Genomic DNA, 20855 nt, shown 5'->3' on the forward strand with positions numbered 1-20855 from the left:
GAGTGTCCCGGTGTGGAGTGTCCCGGTGTGGAGTGTCCCGGTGTGGAGTGTCCCGGTGTCGGGTGCCCCGGTGTGGAGTGTCCCGGTGTGGAGTGTCCCGGTGTGGAGTGTCCCGGTGTGGAGTGTCCCGGTGTGGAGTGTCCCGGTGTGGAGTGTCCCGGTGTGGATTGTCCCGGTGTGGATTGTCCCGGTGTGGATTGTCCCGGTGTGGATTGTCCCGGTGTGGATTGTCCCGGTGTGGATTGTCCCGGTGTGGATTGTCCCGGTGTGGAGTGTCCCGGTGTGGAGTGTCCCGGTGTGGAGTGTCCCGGTGTGGAGTGTCCCGGTGTGGAGTGTCCCGGTGTGGAGTGTCCCGGTGTGGAGTGTCCCGGTGTGGAGTGTCCCGGTGTGGAGTGTCCCGGTGTGGAGTGCCCCGGTGTGGAGTGCCCCGGTGTGGAGTGCCCCGGTGTGGAGTGTCCCGGTGTGGAGTGTCCCGGTGTGGATTGTCCCGGTGTGGATTGTCCCGGTGTGGAGTGTCCCGGTGTGGAGTGTCCCGGTGTGGAGTGTCCCGGTGTGGAGTGTCCCGGTGTGGAGTGTCCCGGTGTGGATTGTCCCGGTGTGGATTGTCCCGGTGTGGATTGTCCCGGTGTGGAGAGTCCCGGTGTGGATTGTCCCGGTGTGGAGAGTCCCGGTGTGGAGTGTCCCGGTGTGGAGTGTCCCGGTGTGGAGTGTCCCGGTGTGGATTGTCCCGGTGTGGATTGTCCCGGTGTGGATTGTCCCGGTGTGGAGTGTCCCGGTGTGGAGAGTCCCGGTGTGGAGAGTCCCGGTGTGGAGTGTCCCGGTGTGGAGTGTCCCGGTGTGGAGTGTCCCGGTGTGGAGTGTCCCGGTGTGGAGTGTCCCGGTGTGGAGTGTCCCGGTGTGGAGTGTCCCGGTGTGGAGTGTCCCGGTGTGGAGTGTCCCGGTGTGGAGTGTCCCGGTGTGGAGTGTCCCGGTGTGGAGTGTCCCGCTGTGGAGTGTCCCGGTGTGGGGTGCCCCGGTGTGGAGTGCCCCGGTGTGGGGTGCCCCGGTGTGGGGTGCCCCGGTGTGGGGTGTCCCGGTGTGGGGTGTCCCGGTGTGGGGTGTCCCGGTGTGGAGTGTCCCGGTGTGGAGTGTCCCGGTGTGGAGTGTCCCGGTGTGGAGTGTCCCGGTGTGGAGTGTCCCGGTGTGGAGTGCCCCGGTGTGGAGTGCCCCGGTGTGGAGTGCCCCGGTGTGGAGTGCCCCGGTGTGGAGTGCCCCGGTGTGGGGTGCCCCGGTGTGGGGTGCCCCGGTGTGGGGTGCCCCGGTGTGGGGTGCCCCGGTGTGGGGTGCCCCGGTGTGGGGTGCCCCGGTGTCGGGTGTCCCGGTGTGGGGTGTCCCGGTGTGGGGTGTCCCGGTGTGGGGTGTCCCGGTGTGGGGTGCCCCGGTGTGGGGTGCCCCGTTGTGGAGTGTCCCGTTGTGGAGTGTCCCGTTGTGGAGTGTCCCGTTGTGGAGCGCCCCGGTGTGGAGCGCCCCGGTGTGGAGCGCCCCGGTGTGGAGCGCCCCGGTGTGGAGCGCCCCGGTGTGGAGCGTCCCGTTGTGGAGCGTCCCGTTGTGGAGCGTCCCGGTGTGGAGCGCCCCGGTGTGGAGCGCCCCGGTGTGGAGCGCCCCGGTGTGGAGCGCCCCGGTGTGGAGCGCCCCGGTGTGGAGCGTCCCGGTGTGGAGCGTCCCGGTGTGGAACGTCCCGGTGTGGAATGTCCCGGTGTCGGGTGCCCCGGTGTCGGGTGTCCCGGTGTGGAGTGTCCCGGTGTGGAGTGCCCCGGTGTGGAATGTCCCGGTGTGGAATGTCCCGGTGTGGAATGTCCCGGTGTGGAATGTCCCGGTGTGGAATGTCCCGGTGTGGAGTGTCCCGGTGTCGGGTGCCCCGGTGTCGGGTGTCCCGGTGTGGAGTGTCCCGGTGTGGAATGTCCCGGTGTGGAGTGCCCCGGTGTGGAGTGCCCCGGTGTGGAGTGCCCCGGTGTGGAGTGCCCCGGTGTGGAGTGCCCCGGTGTGGAGTGCCCCGGTGTGGAGTGCCCCGGTGTCGGGTGCCCCGGTGTCGAGCGTCCCGGTGTCGAGCGTCCCTTTGTGGAGCGTCCCGGTGTGGAGCGCCCCGGTGTGGAGCGCCCCGGTGTGGAGTGTCCCGGTGATGGGTGCCCCGATGTTGACACCGTGACACCGTTCCCCCATTCCCTGCGATTTGGTGAACTGAGTTGATGAAATTTCTCCGTATGTTCTTGCCTAGTACATGGAAGCTGGACCCAGTGGTCGTGGTGGTCTTACTGTGAACGACCGCACTTTAACATCTCGTGCCGACCCTATGTTGGGCAGCAGAAGAGAACACGAAGGTGTGTCGGGCAGGCACATAACGGACACCCGTGTCCCGGGTCGATCATCGAGATCCGGGCCTGCTACAATGCTGATCATTGTTGGTGTGAGTATTTCCCATGTGGTGGACCGGGTCACCGTCTGTGAAAGGAGAAGGTACTGAGCTGTCCGTCTGTCTGGAACAGGGAGACGGTGCATTATTGGGGTGTCCCAGTGTATTATTGGGGTGTCCCAGTGTTTTATTGGGGTGTCCCAGTGTATTATCGGGGTGTCCCAGTGTATTATTGGGGTGTCCCAGTGTATTATCGGGGTGTCCCAGTGCATTATCGGGGTGGCCCAGTGTTTTATTGGGGTGTCCCAGTGTATTATTGGGGTGTCCCAGTGTTTTATCGGGGTGTCCCAGTGTTTTATCGGGGTGTCCCAGTGTTTTATTGGGGTGTCCCAGTGTATTATTGGGGTGTCCCAGTGTTTTATCGGGGTGTCCCAGTGTATTATCGGGGTGTCCCAGTGTATTATTGGGGTGTCCCAGTGTTTTATCGGGGTGTCCCAGTGTATTATCGGGGTGGCCCAGTGTTTTATTGGGGTGTCCCAGTGTATTATTGGGGTGTCCCAGTGTATTATCGGGGTGTCCCAGTGTTTTATTGGGGTGTCCCAGTGTTTTATCGGGGTGTCCCAGTGTATTATCGGGGTGTCCCAGTGTATTATTGGGGTGTCCCAGTGTTTTATCGGGGTGTCCCAGTGTATTATTGGGGTGTCCCAGTGTATTATTGGGGTGTCCCAGTGTTTTATCGGGGTGTCCCGGTGTATTATCGGGGTGTCCCGGTGTTTTATCGGGGTGTCCCAGTGTTTTATTGGGGTGTCCCAGTGTATTATTGGGGTGTCCCAGTGTATTATTGGGGTGTCCCAGTGTATTATTGGGGTGTCCCAGTGTTTTATCGGGGTGTCCCAGTGTATTATCGGGGTGTCCCGGTGTATTATCGGGGTGTCCCGGTGTATTATCGGTGTGTCCCAGTGTTTTATCGGGGTGTCCCAGTGTTTTATCGGGGTGTCCCAGTGTATTATCGACGTGTCCCAGTGTATTATTGAGGTGTCCCAGTGTATTATTGGGGTGTCCCAGTGTATTATCGGGGTGTCCCAGTGTTTTATCGGGGTGTCCCAGTGTATTATTGGGGTGTCCCAGTGTATTATCGGGGTGTCCCAGTGTTTTATCGGGGTGTCCCAGTGTTTTATCGGGGTGTCCCAGTGTATTATCGGGGTGTCCCAGTGTTTTATCGGGGTGTCCCAGTGTATTATTGGGGTGTCCCAGTGTATTATTGGGGTGTCCCGGTGTTTTATCGGGGTGTCCCGGTGTATTATCGGGGTGTCCCGGTGTTTTATCGGGGTGTCCCGGTGTATTATCGGTGTGTCCCAGTGTTTTATCGGGGTGTCCCAGTGTTTTATCGGGGTGTCCCAGTGTATTATCGAGGTGTCCCAGTGTATTATTGGGGTGTCCCAGTGTATTATTGAGGTGTCCCAGTGTATTATTGGGGTGTCCCAGTGTATTATTTAGGTGTCCCAGTGTATTATTGGGGTGTCCCAGTGTATTATTTGGGTGTCCCAGTGTTTTATTGGGTTGTCCCAGTGTATTATCGGTGTGTCCCAGTGTATTATTGGGGTGTCCCAGTGTATTATTGGGGTGTCCCAGTGTATTATCGGGGTGTCCCAGTGTTTTATCGGGGTGTCCCAGTGTTTTATTGGGGTGTCCCAGTGTTTTATTGGGGTGTCCCAGTGTTTTATTGGGGTGTCCCAGTGTATTATTGGGGTGTCCCAGTGTTTTATTGGGGTGTCCCAGTGTTTTATTGGGGTGTCCCAGTGTTTTATTGGGGTGTCCCAGTGTATTATCGGGGTGTCCCAGTGTATTATTGGGGTGTCCCAGTGTATTATCGGGGTGTCCCAGTGTTTTATTGGGGTGTCCCAGTGTTTTATTGGGGTGTCCCAGTGTATTATCGGGGTGTCCCAGTGTTTTATCGGGGTGTCCCAGTGTATTATCGGGGTGTCCCAGTGTATTATCGGGGTGTCCCAATGTATTATCGGGGTGTCCCAGTGTATTATCGGGGTGTCCCAGTGTATTATCGGGGTGTCCCAGTGTATTATCGGGGTGTCCCAGTGTATTATCGGGGTGTCCCAGTGTTTTATCGGGGTGTCCCAGTGTATTATTGGGGTGTCCCAGTGTTTTATCGGGGTGTCCCAGTGTTTTATCGGGGTGTCCCAGTGTTTTATCGGGGTGTCCCAGTGTATTATCGGGGTGTCCCAGTGTATTATCGGGGTGTCCCAGTGTATTATCGGGGTGTCCCAGTGTATTATTGGGGTGTCCCAGTGTTTTATCGGGGTGTCCCAGTGTTTTATCGGGGTGTCCCAGTGTATTATCGGGGTGTCCCAGTGTATTATCGGGGTGTCCCAGTGTATTATTGGTGTGTCCCAGTGTATTATTGGGGTGTCCCAGTGTATTATTGGGGTGTCCCAGTGTATTATTGGTGTGTCCCAGTGTATTATTGGGATGTCCCAGTGTATTATTGGGGTGTCCCAGTGTATTATTGGGATGTCCCAGTGTATTATCGGGGTATCCCACTGTTTTATTGGGGTGTCCCAGTGTATTATCGGGGTGTCCCAGTGTTTTATTGGGGTGTCCCAGTGTATTATCGGGGTGTCCCAATGTATTATCGGGGTGTCCCAGTGTTTTATCGGGGTGTCCCAGTGTATTATTGGGGTGTCCCAGTGTTTTATTGGGGTGTCCCAGTGTTTTATTGGGGTGTCCCAGTGTTTTATTGGGGTGTCCCAGTGTTTTATTGGGGTGTCCCAGTGTATTATCGGGGTGTCCCAGTGTATTATTGGGGTGTCCCAGTGTATTATCGGGGTGTCCCAGTGTTTTATTGGGGTGTCCCAGTGTTTTATTGGGCTGTCCCAGTGTATTATCGGGGTGTCCCAGTGTTTTATTGGGGTTTCCCAGTGTATTATCGGGGTGTCCCAGTGTATTATCGGGGTGTCCCAATGTATTATCGGGGTGTCCCAGTGTTTTATTGGGGTGTCCCAGTGTATTATCGGGGTGTCCCAGTGTATTATCGGGGTGTCCCAGTGTATTATCGGGGTGTCCCAGTGTATTATCGGGGTGTCCCAGTGTTTTATCGGGGTGTCCCAGTGTATTATTGGGGTGTCCCAGTGTTTTATCGGGGTGTCCCAGTGTTTTATCGGGGTGTCCCAGTGTTTTATCGGGGTGTCCCAGTGTATTATCGGGGTGTCCCAGTGTTTTATCGGGGTGTCCCAGTGTATTATCGGGATGTCCCAGTGTATTATTGGGGTGTCCCAGTGTATTATTGGTGTGTCCCAGTGTATTATTGGGGTGTCCCAGTGTATTATTGGTGTGTCCCAGTGTATTATTGGGATGTCCCAGTGTATTATTGGTGTGTCCCAGTGTATTATTGGGATGTCCCAGTGTATTATTGGGGTGTCCCAGTGTATTATTGGGATGTCCCAGTGTATTATTGGGATGTCCCAGTGTATTATCGGGGTATCCCACTGTTTTATTGGGGTGTCCCAGTGTATTATCGGGGTGTCCCAGTGTTTTATTGGGGTGTCCCAGTGTATTATCGGGGTGTCCCAATGTATTATCGGGGTGTCCCAGTGTTTTATCGGGGTGTCCCAGTGTATTATCGGGGTCCCCAGTGTATTATCGGGGTGTCCCAGTGTATTGTTGGGGTGTCCCAGTGTATTATTGGGGTGTCCCAGTGTTTTATTGGGGTGTCCCAGTGTATTATCGGGGTGTCCCAGTGTTTTATCGGGGTGTCCCAGTGTTTTATCGGGGTGTCCCAGTGTATTATTGGGGTGTCCCAGTGTATTATTGGGGTGTCCCAGTGTTTTATCGGGGTGTCCCAGTGTTTTATCGGGGTGTCCCAGTGTATTATTGGGGTGTCCCAGCGTATTATTGGGATGTCCCAGTGTTTTATTGGGGTGTCCCAGTGTATTATTGGGGTGTCCCAGTGTTTTATCGGGGTGTCCCAGTGTATTATTGGGGTGTCCCAGTGTTTTATTGGGGTGTCCCAGTGTATTATTGGGGTGTCCCAGTGTTTTATTGGGGTGTCCCAGTGTATTATTGGGATGTCCCAGTGTTTTATTGGGGTGTCCCAGTGTATTATTGGGGTGTCCCAGTGTTGTATCGGGGTGTCCCAGTGTATTATTGGGGTGTCCCAGTGTTTTATCGGGGTGTCCCAGTGTATTATTGGGATGTCCCAGTGTTTTATTGGGGTGTCCCAGTGTATTATCGGGGTGTCCCAGTGTATTATCGGGGTGTCCCAGTGTATTATTGGGGTGTCCCAGAGTTTTATTGGGGTGTCCCAGTGTATTATCGGGGTGTCCCAGTGTATTATTGGGGTGTCCCAGTGTATTATCGGGGTGTCCCAGTGTATTATCGGGGTGTCCCAGTGTATTATCGGGGTGTCCCAGTGTATTATTGGGGTGTCCCAGAGTTTTATTGGGGTGTCCCAGTGTATTATCGGGGTGTCCCAGTGTATTATCGGGGTGTCCCAGTGTATTATCGGGGTGTCCCAGTGTATTATCGGGGTGTCCCAGTGTATTATCGGGGTGTCCCAGTGTATTATCGGGGTGTCCCAGAGTTTTATTGGGGTGTCCCAGTGTATTATCGGGGTGTCCCAGTGTATTATCGGGGTGTCCCAGTGTATTATCGGGGTGTCCCAGTGTATTATCGGGGTGTCCCAGTGTATTATCGGGGTGTCCCAGTGTTTTATCGGGGTGTCCCAGTGTATTATTGGGGTGTCCCAGTGTATTATCGGGGTGTCCCAGTGTTTTATTGGGGTGTCCCAGTGTTTTATTGGGGTGTCCCAGTGTTTTATTGGGGTGTCCCAGTGTATTATCGGGGTGTCCCAGTGTTTTATTGGGGTGTCCCAGTGTTTTATTGGGGTGTCCCAGTGTTTTATTGGGGTGTCCCAGTGTATTATTGGGGTGTCCCAGTGTTTTATTGGGGTGTCCAAGTGTTTTATTGGGGTGTCCCAGTGTTTTATTGAGGTGTCCCATTGTATTATTGGGGTGTCCCAGTGTTTTCTCGGGGTGTCCCAGTGTATTATCGGGGTGTCCCAGTGTTTTATCGGGGTGTCCCAGTGTATTATCGGGGTGTCCCAGTGTATTATTGTGGTGTCCCAGTGTATTATCGGGGTGTCCCAGTGTTTTATCGGGGTGTCCCAGTGTATTATCGGTGTGTCCCAGTGTTTTATTGGGGTGTCCCAGTGTATTATCGGGATGTCCCAGTGTTTTATTGGGGTGTCCCAGTGTATTATTGGGGTGTCCCAGTGTTTTATTGGGGTGTCCCAGTGTATTATTGGGGTGTCCCAGTGTATTATTGGGGTGTCCCAGTGTATTATTGGGGTGTCCCAGTGTTTTATCGGGGTGTCCCAGTGTTTTATCGGGGTGTCCCAGTGTTTTATCGGGGTGTCCCAGTGTTTTATCGGGGTGTCCCAGTGTATTATCGGGGTGTCCCAGTGTATTATCGGGGTGTCCCAGTGTATTATTGGGATGTCCCAGTGTTTTATTGGGGTGTCCCAGTGTTTTATTGGGGTGTCCCAGTGTATTATCGGGGTGTCCCAGTGTTTTATTGGGGTGTCCCAGTGTATTATTGGGGTGTCCCAGTGTTTTATCGGGGTGTCCCAGTGTTTTATCGGGGTGTCCCAGTGTTTTATCGGGGTGTCCCAGTGTATTATCGGGGTGTCCCAGTGTTTTATCGGGGTGTCCCAGTGTATTATCGGGATGTCCCAGTGTATTATCGGGGTGTCCCAGTGTATTATTGGTGTGTCCCAGTGTATTATTGGGGTGTCCCAGTGTATTATTGGTGTGTCCCAGTGTATTATTGGGGTGTCCCAGTGTATTATTGGGATGTCCCAGTGTATTATCGGGGTATCCCACTGTTTTATTGGGGTGTCCCAGTGTATTATCGGGGTGTCCCAGTGTTTTATTGGGGTGTCCCAGTGTATTATCGGGGTGTCCCAATGTATTATCGGGGTGTCCCAGTGTTTTATCGGGGTGTCCCAGTGTATTATCGGGGTGTCCCAGTGTATTATCGGGGTGTCCCAGTGTATTGTTGGGGTGTCCCAGTGTATTGTTGGGGTGTCCCAGTGTATTATTGGGGTGTCCCAGTGTTTTATTGGGGTGTCCCAGTGTAATATCGGGGTGCCCCAGTGTTTTATCGGGGTGTCCCAGTGTTTTATCGGGGTGTCCCAGTGTATTATTGGGGTGTCCCAGTGTATTATTGGGGTGTCCCAGTGTTTTATCGGGGTGTCCCAGTGTATTATTGGGGTGTCCCAGCGTATTATTGGGATGTCCCAGTGTTTTATTGGGGTGTCCCAGTGTATTATTGGGGTGTCCCAGTGTTTTATCGGGGTGTCCCAGTGTATTATTGGGGTGTCCCAGTGTTTTATTGGGGTGTCCCAGTGTATTATTGGGGTGTCCCAGTGTTTTATTGGGGTGTCCCAGTGTATTATTGGGATGTCCCAGTGTTTTATTGGGGTGTCCCAGTGTATTATTGGGGTGTCCCAGTGTTGTATCGGGGTGTCCCAGTGTATTATTGGGGTGTCCCAGTGTTTTATCGGGGTGTCCCAGTGTATTATTGGGATGTCCCAGTGTATTATTGGGGTATCCCAGAGTTTTATTGGGGTGTCCCAGTGTATTATCGGGGTGTCCCAGTGTATTATTGGGGTGTCCCAGTGTATTATCGGGGTGTCCCAGTGTATTATCGGGGTGTCCCAGTGTATTATCGGGGTGTCCCAGTGTATTATCGGGGTGTCCCAGTGTATTATTGGGGTGTCCCAGAGTTTTATTGGGGTGCCCCAGTGTATTATCGGGGTGTCCCAGTGTATTATCGGGGTGTCCCAGTGTATTATCGGGGTGTCCCAGTGTATTATCGGGGTGTCTCAGTGTATTATCGGGGTGTCCCAGTGTATTATTGGGGTGTCCCAGTGTTTTATCGGGGTGTCCCAGTGTATTATTGGGGTGTCCCAGTGTATTATCGGGGTGTCCCAGTGTTTTATTGGGGTGTCCCAGTGTTTTATTGGGGTGTCCCAGTGTTTTATTGGGGTGTCCCAGTGTATTATCGGGGTGTCCCAGTGTTTTATTGGGGTGTCCCAGTGTTTTATTGGGGTGTCCCAGTGTATTATTGGGGTGTCCCACTGTTTTATTGGGGTGTCCAAGTGTTTTATTGGGGTGTCCCAGTGTTTTATTGAGGTGTCCCATTGTATTATTGGGGTGTCCCAGTGTTTTATCGGGGTGTCCCAGTGTATTATCGGGGTGTCCCAGTGTTTTATCGGGGTGTCCCAGTGTATTATCGGGGTGTCCCAGTGTATTATTGGGGTGTCCCAGTGTATTATCGGGGTGTCCCAGTGTTTTATCGGGGTGTCCCAGTGTATTATCGGTGTGTCCCAGTGTTTTATTGGGGTGTCCCAGTGTATTATCGGGATGTCCCAGTGTTTTATCGGGGTGTCCCAGTGTATTATTGGGGTGTCCCAGTGTTTTATTGGGGTGTCCCAGTGTATTATTGGGGTGTCCCAGTGTTTTATCGGTGTGTCCCAGTGTTTTATCGGTGTGTCCCAGTGTTTTATTGGGGTGTCCCAGTGTTTTATTGGGGTGTCCCAGTGTATTATCGGGGTGTCCCAGAGTTTTATCGGGGTGTCCCAGTGTATTATCGGGGTGTCCCAGTGTATTATCGGGGTGTCCCAGTGTATTATCGGGGTGTCCCAGTGTATTATCGGGGTGTCCCAGAGTTTTATTGGGGTGTCCCAGTGTATTATCGGGGTGTCCCAGTGTATTATTGGGGTGTCCCAGTGTATTATTGGGGTGTCCCAGTGTTTTATCGGGGTGTCCCAGTGTATTATCGGGGTGTCCCAGTGTTTTATGGGGTGTCCCAGTGTTTTATTGGGGTGTCCCAGTGTTTTATTGGGGTGTCCCAGTGTATTATCGGGGTGTCCCAGTGTTTTATTGGGGTGTCCCAGTGTATTATTGGGGTGTCCCAGTGTTTTATTGGGGTGTCCCAGTGTTTTATTGGGGTGTCCCAGTGTTTTATTGGGGTGTCCCAGTGTATTATTGGGGTGTCTCAGTGTTTTATTGGGGTGTCCAAGTGTTTTATTGGGGTGTCCCAGTGTTTTATTGAGGTGTCCCATTGTATTATTGGGGTGTCCCAGTGTTTTATCGGGGTGTCCCAGTGTATTATCGGGGTGTCCCAGTGTTTTATCGGGGTGTCCCAGTGTATTATGGGGGTGTCCCAGTGTATTATTGGGGTGTCCCAGTGTATTATTGGGGTGTCCCAGTGTATTATCGGGGTGTCCCAGTGTATTATCGGGGTGTCCCAGTGTATTATCGGGGTGTCCCAGTGTTTTATCGGGGTGTCCCAGTGTATTATCGGTGTGTCCCAGTGTTTTATTGGGGTGTCCCAGTGTATTATCGGGATGTCCCAGTGTTTTATCGGGGTGTCCCAGTGTATTATTGGTGTGTCCCAGTGTATTATTGGGGTGTCCCAGTGTTTTATCGGGGTGTCCCAGTGTATTATTGGGGTGTCCCAGTGTATTATTGGTGTGTCCCAGTGTATTATCGGGGTGTCCCAGTGTTTTATCGGGGTGTCCCAGTGTATTATCGGGGTGTCCCAGTGTATTATTGGGGTGTCCCAGTGTTTTATTGGGGTGTCCCAGTGTATTATTGGGGTGTCCCAGTGTATTATCGGGGTGTCCCAGTGTTTTATCGGGGTGTCCCAGTGTTTTATGGGGTGTCCCAGTGTTTTATCGGTGTGTCCCAGTGTATTATCGGGGTGTCCCAGTGTATTATCGGGGTGCTCCAGTGTTTTATCGGGGTGTCCCAGTGTATTATCGGGGTGTCCCAGTGTATTATCGGGGTGTCCCAGTGTTTTATCGGGATGTCCCAGTGTTTTATCGGGGTGTCCCAGTGTATTATTGGGGTGTCCCAGTGTATTATTGGGGTGTCCCAGTGTTTTATTGGGGTGTCCCAGTGTATTATTGGGGTGTCCCAGTGTATTATTGGGGTGTCCCAGTGTATTATTGGGGTGTCCCAGTGTTTTATTGGGGTCTCCCAGTGTATTATCGGGGTGTCCCAGTGTATTATCGGGGTGTCCCAGTGTTTTATTGGGGTCTCCCAGTGTATTATCGGGGTGTCCCAGTGTTTTATCGGGGTGTCCCAGTGTATTATCGGGGTGTCCCAGTGTTTTATCGGGGTGTCCCAGTGTTTTATCGGGGTGTCCCAGTGTTTTATCGGGGTGTCCCAGTGTATTATTGGGGTGTCCCAGTGTTTTATCGGGGTGTCCCAGTATATTATCGGGGTGTCCCAGTGTTTTATTGGGGTGTCCCAGTGTTTTATTGGGGTGTCCCAGTGTTTTATTGGGGTGTCCCAGTGTATTATTGGGGTGTCCCAGTGTATTATTGAGGTGTCCCAGTGTTTTATTGGGGTGTCCCAGTGTTTTATTGGGGTGTCCCAGTGTATTATTGGGGTGTCCCAGTGTTGTATCGAGGTGTCCCAGTGTTTTATCGGGGTGTCCCAGTGTATTATCGGGGTGTCCCAGTGTATTATCGGGGTGTCCCATTGTATTATCGGGGTGTCCCAGTGTATTATTGGGGTGTCCCAGTGTATTATTGGGGTGTCCCAGTGTTTTATCGGGGTGTCCCAGTGTTTTATCGGGGTGTCCCAGTGTTTTATCGGGGTGTCCCAGTGTTTTATCGGGGTGTCCCAGTGTATTATCGGGGTGTCCCAGTGTATTATCGGGGTGTCCCAGTGTATTATCGGGATGTCCCAGTGTTTTATTGGGGTGTCCCAGTGTTTTATTGGGGTGTCCCAGTGTATTATTGGGGTGTCCCAGTGTTTTATCGGTGTGTCCCAGTGTTTTATTGGGGTGTCCCAGTGTTTTATTGGGGTGTCCCAGTGTATTATCGGGGTGTCCCAGTGTATTATCGGGGTGTCCCAGAGTTTTATCGGGGTGTCCCAGTGTATTATCGGGGTGTCCCAGTGTATTATCGGGGTGTCCCAGTGTATTATCGGGGTGTCCCAGTGTATTATCGGGGTGTCCCAGTGTATTATCGGGGTGTCCCAGTGTATTATTGGGGTGTCCCAGTGTATTATTGGGGTGTCCCAGTGTTTTATCGGGGTGTCCCAGTGTATTATCGGGGTGTCCCAGTGTATTATCGGGGTGTCACAGTGTTTTATGGGGTGTCCCAGTGTTTTATTGGGGTGTCCCAGTGTTTTATTGGGGTGTCCCAGTGTATTATCGGGGTGTCCCAGTGTTTTATTGGGGTGTCCCAGTGTATTATTGGGGTGTCCCAGTGTATTATTGGGGTGTCCCAGTGTTTTATTGGGGTGTCCCAGTGTTTTATTGGGGTGTCCCAGTGTTTTATTGGGGTGTCCCAGTGTATTATTGGGGTGTCTCAGTGTTTTATTGGGGTGTCCAAGTGTTTTATTGGGGTGTCCCAGTGTTTTATTGAGGTGTCCCATTGTATTATTGGGGTGTCCCAGTGTTTTATCGGGGTGTCCCAGTGTATTATCGGGGTGTCCCAGTGTTTTATCGGGGTGTCCCAGTGTTTTATCGGGGTGTCCCAGTGTATTATTGGGGTGTCCCAGTGTATTATTGGGGTGTCCCAGTGTATTATCGGGGTGTCCCAGTGTATTATCGGGGTGTCCCAGTGTTTTATCGGGGTGTCCCAGTGTATTATCGGTGTGTCCCAGTGTTTTATTGGGGTGTCCCAGTGTATTATCGGGATGTCCCAGTGTTTTATCGGGGTGTCCCAGTGTATTATTGGTGTGTCCCAGTGTATTATTGGGGTGTCCCAGTGTATTATTGGGGTGTCCCAGTGTTTTATCGGGGTGTCCCAGTGTATTATTGGGGTGTCCCAGTGTATTATTGGTGTGTCCCAGTGTATTATCGGGGTGTCCCAGTGTTTTATCGGGGTGTCCCAGTGTATTATTGGGGTGTCCCAGTGTATTATTGGGGTGTCCCAGTGTTTTATTGGGGTGTCCCAGTGTATTATTGGGGTGTCCCAGTGTATTATCGGGGTGTCCCAGTGTTTTATCGGGGTGTCCCAGTGTTTTATGGGGTGTCCCAGTGTTTTATCGGGGTGTCCCAGTGTTTTATCGGGGTGTCCCAGTGTATTATCGGGGTGTCCCAGTGTATTATCGGGGTGTCCCAGTGTTTTATCGGGGTGTCCCAGTGTTTTATTGGGGTGTCCCAGTGTATTATTGGGTTGTCCCAGTGTATTATTGGGGTGTCCCAGTGTTTTATTGGGGTGTCCCAGTGTTTTATTGGGGTGTCCCAGTGTATTATTGGGGTGTCCCAGTGTATTATTGGGGTGTCCCAGTGTTTTATTGGGGTCTCCCAGTGTATTATTGGGGTGTCCCAGTGTATTATCGGGGTGTCCCAGTGTTTTATCGGGGTGTCCCAGTGTTTTATTGGGGTCTCCCAGTGTATTATCGGGGTGTCCCAGTGTATTATCGGGGTGTCCCAGTGTTTTATCGGGGTGTCCCAGTGTATTATTGGGGTGTCCCAGTGTTTTATCGGGGTGTCCCAGTATATTATCGGGGTGTCCCAGTGTTTTATTGGGGTGTCCCAGTGTTTTATTGGGGTGTCCCAGTGTTTTATTGGGGTGTCCCAGTGTATTATTGGGGTGTCCCAGTGTATTATTGAGGTGTCCCAGTGTTTTATTGGGGTGTCCCAGTGTATTATTGGGGTGTCCCAGTGTTTTATCGAGGTGTCCCAGTGTTTTATCGGGGTGTCCCAGTGTATTATCGGGGTGTCCCAGTGTTTTATCGGGGTGTCCCAGTGTATTATCGGGGTGTCCCATTGTATTATTGGGGTGTCCCAGTGTATTATTGGGGTGTCCCAGTGTATTATTGGGGTGTCCCAGTGTTTTATCGGGGTGTCCCAGTGTATTATTGGGGTGTCCCAGTGTTTTATCGGGGTGTCCCAGTGTATTATCGGGGTGTCCCATTGTATTATTGGGGTGTCCCAGTGTATTATCGGGGTGTCCCAGTGTATTATTGGGGTGTCCCAGTGTATTATTGGGGTGTCCCAGTGTTTTATTGGGGTGTCCCAGTGTTTTATTGGGGTGTCCCAGTGTTTTATTGGGGTGTCCCAGTGTATTATCGGGGTGTCCCAGTGTATTATTGGGGTGTCCCAGTTCTGGGTAGATCAGACCTCAGGGGGTTAGTTTGAATTTTGGTGCTTCCTCCCCTCCCCCTATTTTTGGCGGGTCCCCCTGAGAGGGAGAGGAGCAGACTGTACCCCCATTGCCCTAGGGTCTTGCGTGCTCAGTTGTGGGAGAGGGGGAACGATCGGTCTGGAGGGGGACGGCAATGATCGATCTTTGTAAAGTATTTCTGTTAATCCACAGATGGGAAAGGGTCCTGGACGGACTGGAACGCCTGGAGTCTGTGTGAACCTCCCTGTGGGAAGCCCAGCCTGAGGAGCAGGGCTCGATCCTGTGTCCCGATTTACCCCAACTACCCGTGAGACCTCACCTCTGTCCTCAAAGATCACTCTCTTTACTGTCTCTCCCCAGTTAGACTGGGAAAGGCCGAGGCCCCACGGTGCAGGGGAAGGGCCGAGGCCCCACGGTGCAGGGGAAGGGCCGAGGCCCCACGGTGCAGGGGAAGGGACGAGGCCCCACGGTGCAGGGGAAAGGCCGAGGCCCCACGGTGCAGGGGAAGGGCCGAGGCCCCACGGTGCAGGGGAAGGGCCGAGGCCCCACGGTGCAGGGGAAGGGGCCGAGGCCCCACGGTGCAGGGGAAGGGCCGAGGCCCGACGGTGCAGGGGAAGGGCCGAGGCCCGACGGTGCAGGGGAAGGGCCGAGGCCCCATGGTGCAGGGGAAGGGCCGAGGCCCCACGGTGCAGGGGAAGGGCCGAGGCCCCACGTTGCAGGGGAAGGGCCGAGGCCCCACGTTGCAGGGGAAGGGACGAGGCCCCACGGTGCAGGGGAAGGGCCGAGGCCCCACGGTGCAGGGGAAGGGCCGAGGCCCCACGGTGCAGGGGAAGGGCCGAGGCCCCACGGTGCAGGGGAAGGGCCGAGGCCCCACGTTGCAGGGGAAGGGACGAGGCCCCACGTTGCAGGGGAAGGGACGAGGCCCCACGGTGCAGGGGAAGGGCCGAGGCCCCACGGTGCAGGACACCAGAGATGGAGGGGGTGGGGACGGAGGGGGGTACAGGTGGAGGGGGTGGGGACGGAGGGGGTACAGGTGGAGGGGGTGGGGACGGAGGGGGTACAGGTGGAGGGGGTGGGGACGGAGGGGGTACAGGTGGAGGGGGTGGGGACGGAGGGGGTACAGGTGGAGGGGGTGGGGACGGAGGGGGTACAGGTGGAGGGGGTGGGGACGGAGGGGGTACAGGGGGAGGGGGTGGGGACGGAGGGGGTACAGGGGGAGGGGGTGGGGACGGAGGGGGTACAGGTGAGATGTGGGGGGTCCCTGACCCCATCCAGTGAGGAATCCCGAGGTCACTGACAGTGTTTTATTTTACAGAAATGAGACTACATTTAAGAAGAAAGCTCCAATTTATTTTTGGGGGTTTCCAAATTACGAGTGTGATGATCTCCTGGGGGAGAGGGGACGTCTTGCAGCAGGACCTGCCGTGTCAGAACGTTCCAGACTGCGACTGAAGGAGGTGTGTGAGTTTGTTTGAGTCCAGGGCTGCGAGCACTGGAATAAGATTAACATCCCATTAACACCCATCGTTCCGACCGCGTGAGATTCAGCTGCGTCTCTCGTTCGGCTCATCGCTGGACCCTGAGAATCTCTCACAATGCAACAGACACGTTAATCCCAGAGACACTGACTCTCACTGGGGTACGGGTCCCACAGACACCGACTCTCACTGGGGTACGGGTCCCACACACACCGACTCTCACTGGGGTACGGGTCCCACAGACACCGACTCTCACTGGGGTACGGGTCCCACACACACCGACTCTCACTGGGGTACGGGTCCCACACACACTGACTCTCACTGGGGTACGGGTCCCACAGACACCGACTCTCACTGGGGTACGGGTCCCACAGACACCGACTCTCACTGGGGTACGGGTCCCACAGACACTGACTCTCACTGGGGTACGGGTCCCACAGACACCGACTCTCACTGGGGTACGGGGTCTCACACACACCGACTCTCACTGGGGTACGGGTCCCACACACACCGACTCTCACTGGGGTACGGGTCCCACACACACCGACTCTCACTGGGGTACGGGTCCCACAGACACCGACTCTCACTGGGGTACGGGGTCCCACACACACCGACTCTCACTGGGGTACGGGTCCCCACACACACCGACTCTCACTGGGGTACGGGTCCCACGCACACCGACTCTCACTGGGGTACGGGTCCCACACACACCGACTCTCACTGGGGTACGGGTCCCACAGACACCGACTCTCACTGGGGTACGGGTCCCACAGACACTGACTCTCACTGGGGTACGGGTCCCACAGACACCGACTCTCACTGGGGTACGGGTCCCCACAGACACCGACTCTCACTGGGGTACGGGTCCCACAGACACTGACTCTCACTGGGGTACGGGTCCCACACACACCGACTCTCACTGGGGTACGGGTCCCACAGACACCGACTCTCACTGGGGTACGGGTCCCACAGACACTGACCCTCACTGGGGTACGGGTCTCACACACACCGACTCTCACTGGGGTACGGGTCCCACACACACCGACTCTCACTGGGGTACGGGTCCCACAGACACCGACTCTCACTGGGGTACGGGTCCCACACACACCGACTCTCACTGGGGTACGGGTCCCACAGACACCGACTCTCACTGGGGTACGGGGTCCCACAGACACCGACTCTCACTGGGGTACGGGTCCCACAGACACTGACCCTCACTGGGGTACGGGTCCCACACACACTGACCCTCACTGGGGTACGGGTCCCACAGACACCGACTCTCACTGGGGTACGGGTCCCACACACACCGACTCTCACTGGGGTACGGGTCCCACACACACTGACTCTCACTGGGGTACGGGTCCCACACACACTGACCCTCACTGGGGTACGGGTCCCACAGACACCGACTCTCACTGGGGTACGGGTCCCACAGACACCGACTCTCACTGGGGTACGGGTCCCACACACACTGACCCTCACTGGGGTACGGGGTCCCACAGACACTGACCCTCCCTGGGGTACGGGTCTCACAGACACCGACTCTCACTGGGGTACGGGGTCCCAGAGACACCCGACTCTCACTGGGGTACGGGTCCACACACACACCGACTCTCACTGGGGTACGGGTCTCACACACACCGACTCTCACTGGGGTACGGGTCCCACACACACCGACTCTCACTGGGGTACGGGTCCCACAGACACCGACTCTCACTGGGGTACGGGGTCCCACACACACTGACTCTCACTGGGGTACGGGTCCCACAGACACCGACTCTCACTGGGGTACGGGTCCCACAGACACCGACTCTCACTGGGGTACGGGTCCCACACACACCGACTCTCACTGGGGTACGGGTCCCACACACACCGACTCTCACTGGGGTACGGGTCCCACGCACACCGACTCTCACTGGGGTACGGGTCCCACACACACCGACTCTCACTGGGGTACGGGTCCCCACAGACACCGACTCTCACTGGGGTACGGGTCCCACAGACACTGACTCTCACTGGGGTACGGGTCCCACAGACACCGACTCTCACTGGGGTACGGGTCCCACAGACACCGACTCTCACTGGGGTACGGGTCCCACAGACACTGACTCTCACTGGGGTACGGGTCCCACACACACCGACTCTCACTGGGGTACGGGTCCCACAGACACCGACTCTCACTGGGGTACGGGTCCCACAGACACTGACCCTCACTGGGGTACGGGTCTCACACACACCGACTCTCACTGGGGTACGGGTCCCACACACACCGACTCTCACTGGGGTACGGTCCCACAGACACCGACTCTCACTGGGGTACGGGTCCCACACACACCCGACTCTCACTGGGGTACGGGTCCCCACAGACCACCGACTCTCACTGGGGTACGGGTCCCACAGACACTCCGACTCTCACTGGGGTACGGGTCCCACAGACACTGACCCTCACTGGGGTACGGGTCCCACACACACTGACCCTCACTGGGGTACGGGTCCCACAGACACCGACTCTCACTGGGGTACGGGTCCCACACACACCGACTCTCACTGGGGTACGGGTCCCACACACACTGACTCTCACTGGGGTACGGGTCCCACACACACTGACCCTCACTGGGGTACGGGTCCCACAGACACCGACTCTCACTTGGGGTACGGGTCCCACAGACACCGACTCTCACTGGGGTAACGGGTCCCACACACACTGACCCTCACTGGGGTACGGGTCCCACAGACACTGACCCTCCCTGGGGTACGGGTCTCACAGACACCGACTCTCACTGGGGTACGGGTCCCAGAGACACCGACTCTCACTGGGGTACGGGTCTCACACACACCGACTCTCACTGGGGTACGGGTCCCACACACACTGACCCTCACTGGGGTACGGGTCCCACAGACACTGACCCTCCCTGGGGTACGGGTCCCACACACACTGACTCTCACTGGGGTGCGGGTCCCACAGACACCGACTCTCACTGGGGTACGGGTCCCACAGACACCGACTCTCACTGGGGTATGGGTCCCACAGACACAGACTCTCACTGGGGTACGGGGTCCCACAGACACCGACTCTCACTGGGGTACGGGTCCCACAGACACCGACTCTCACTGGGGTACGGGTCCCACAGACACCGACTCTCACTGGGGTACGGGTCCCCACAGACACCGACTCTCACTGGGGTACGGGTCCCACACACACCGACTCTCACTGGGGTACGGGTCCCACACACACCGACTCTCACTGGGGTACGGGTCCCACAGACACTGACTCTCACTGGGGTACGGGTCCCACACACACTGACTCTCACTGGGGTACGGGTTCCCACAGACACCGACTCTCACTGGGGTACGGGTCCCACACACACTGACTCTCACTGGGGTACGGGTCCCACAGACACCGACTCTCACTGGGGTACGGGTCCCACAGACACCGACTCTCACTGGGGTACGGGTCCCACAGACACCGACTCTCACTGGGGTACGGGTCCCACAGACACCGACTCTCACAGAGAGGAGCCTGGGATCGTGGAATCTTGGTTGGATGTCATTGAGTGGTTGTTGATGAATTGTTCCTTTCGGTTTATCGGTAGTAATGAAGTGTCTTTCCTGCAGGTGACGGCCTTTTTGTGATCACACGGAAGGTATAAGCCGTTGTCTTGACCCTTCCTCACCTCCGAAGGCAGGGCGGGCCCGGACCCCTCACCATTCCTTAACTGCTGACTGGTCCTGTTTTCACAATAAAGAATCACCTGCTTCACCTCCGTGTCTGATTGTTTCTTGAAATCTCAGTGTTATTATCAGGGGTATAAAGAGAAGCATCTGCGAGAGACCGGGAGTTCACCGTACCGCGTGACACCGGGAGTTCACCGTACCGCGTGACACCGGGAGTTCACCGTACCGCGAGAGACCGGGAGTTCACCGTACCGCGAGAGACCGGGAGTTCACCGTACCGCGTGAGACCGGGAGTTCACCGTACCGCGAGAGACCGGAGTTCACCGTACCGCGAGAGACCGGGAGTTCACCGTACCGCGAGAGACCGGGAGTTCACCGTACCCGCGAGAGACCGGGAGTTCACCGTACCGCGAGAGACCGGGAGTTCACCGTACCGCGTGACACCGGGAGTTCACCGTACCGCGAGAGACCGGGAGTTCACCGTACCAGCGAGAGACCGGGAGTTCACCGTACCGCGAGAGACCGGGAGTTCACCGTACCGCGAGAGACCGGGAGTTCACCGTACCGCGTGAGACCGGGAGTTCACCGTACCGCGAGAGACCGGGAGTTCACCGTACCGCGAGAGACCGGGAGTTCACCGTACCGCGTGAGACCGGAGTTCACCGTACCGCGAGAGACCGGGAATTCACCGTACCGCGAGAGACCGGGAGTTCACCGTACCGCGAGAGACCGGGAGTTCACCGTACCGCGAGAGACCGGGAGTTCACCGTACCGCGAGAGACCGGGAGTTCACCGTACGCGAGAGACCGGGAGTTCACCGTACCGCGTGAGACCGGGAGTTCACCGTACCGCGTTCACTGCTTTCCTCCCCCTCTCCCCCTCTCTGTTGTTGAACATTGAGAAGGACCCCTGTGCTGCCTCAGACGGCCTGACGGGAAGGTTTTATTTCAATGTGTGGGTGAGGGGAAGGATTGAGGATACAGTCAGTTCAGATCAAACTCTTCGAGACGAGCAGCGCCCCCCCTCGCCATCTCTCCCCCTCCCCCCCTCGCCATCTCTCCCCCTCCCCCCCCCTCGCCATCTCTCCCCCTCCCCCCCTCGCCATCTCCCGCCTCGCCATCTCTCCCCCTCCCCCCCCTCACCA

At 55.7% G+C, this 20855-nt stretch overlaps 1 protein-coding gene across 1 annotated transcript in view; it reads left to right on the forward strand.

The window, feature by feature from the left end:
• LOC137307520 (properdin-like) overlaps positions 1-19795 on the forward strand; it is a 59188-nt gene extending 39393 nt beyond the window's left edge. Inside the window, exons 7-10 of the mRNA XM_067976848.1 lie at positions 2255-2443; positions 14751-14865; positions 15874-16015; positions 19652-19795. Of these exons, the coding sequence (XP_067832949.1) occupies positions 2255-2443; positions 14751-14865; positions 15874-16015; positions 19652-19669 (464 nt within the window). The 3' untranslated portion in view covers positions 19670-19795. The remainder of the gene's footprint in view (positions 1-2254; positions 2444-14750; positions 14866-15873; positions 16016-19651) is intronic.
• The last annotated feature ends 1060 nt before the right edge of the window (positions 19796-20855 follow it).

The sequence above is a fragment of the Heptranchias perlo genome, unplaced genomic scaffold, assembly GCF_035084215.1.
Source record: "Heptranchias perlo isolate sHepPer1 unplaced genomic scaffold, sHepPer1.hap1 HAP1_SCAFFOLD_1029, whole genome shotgun sequence".
Taxonomy (NCBI): Eukaryota; Metazoa; Chordata; class Chondrichthyes; order Hexanchiformes; family Hexanchidae; genus Heptranchias; species Heptranchias perlo.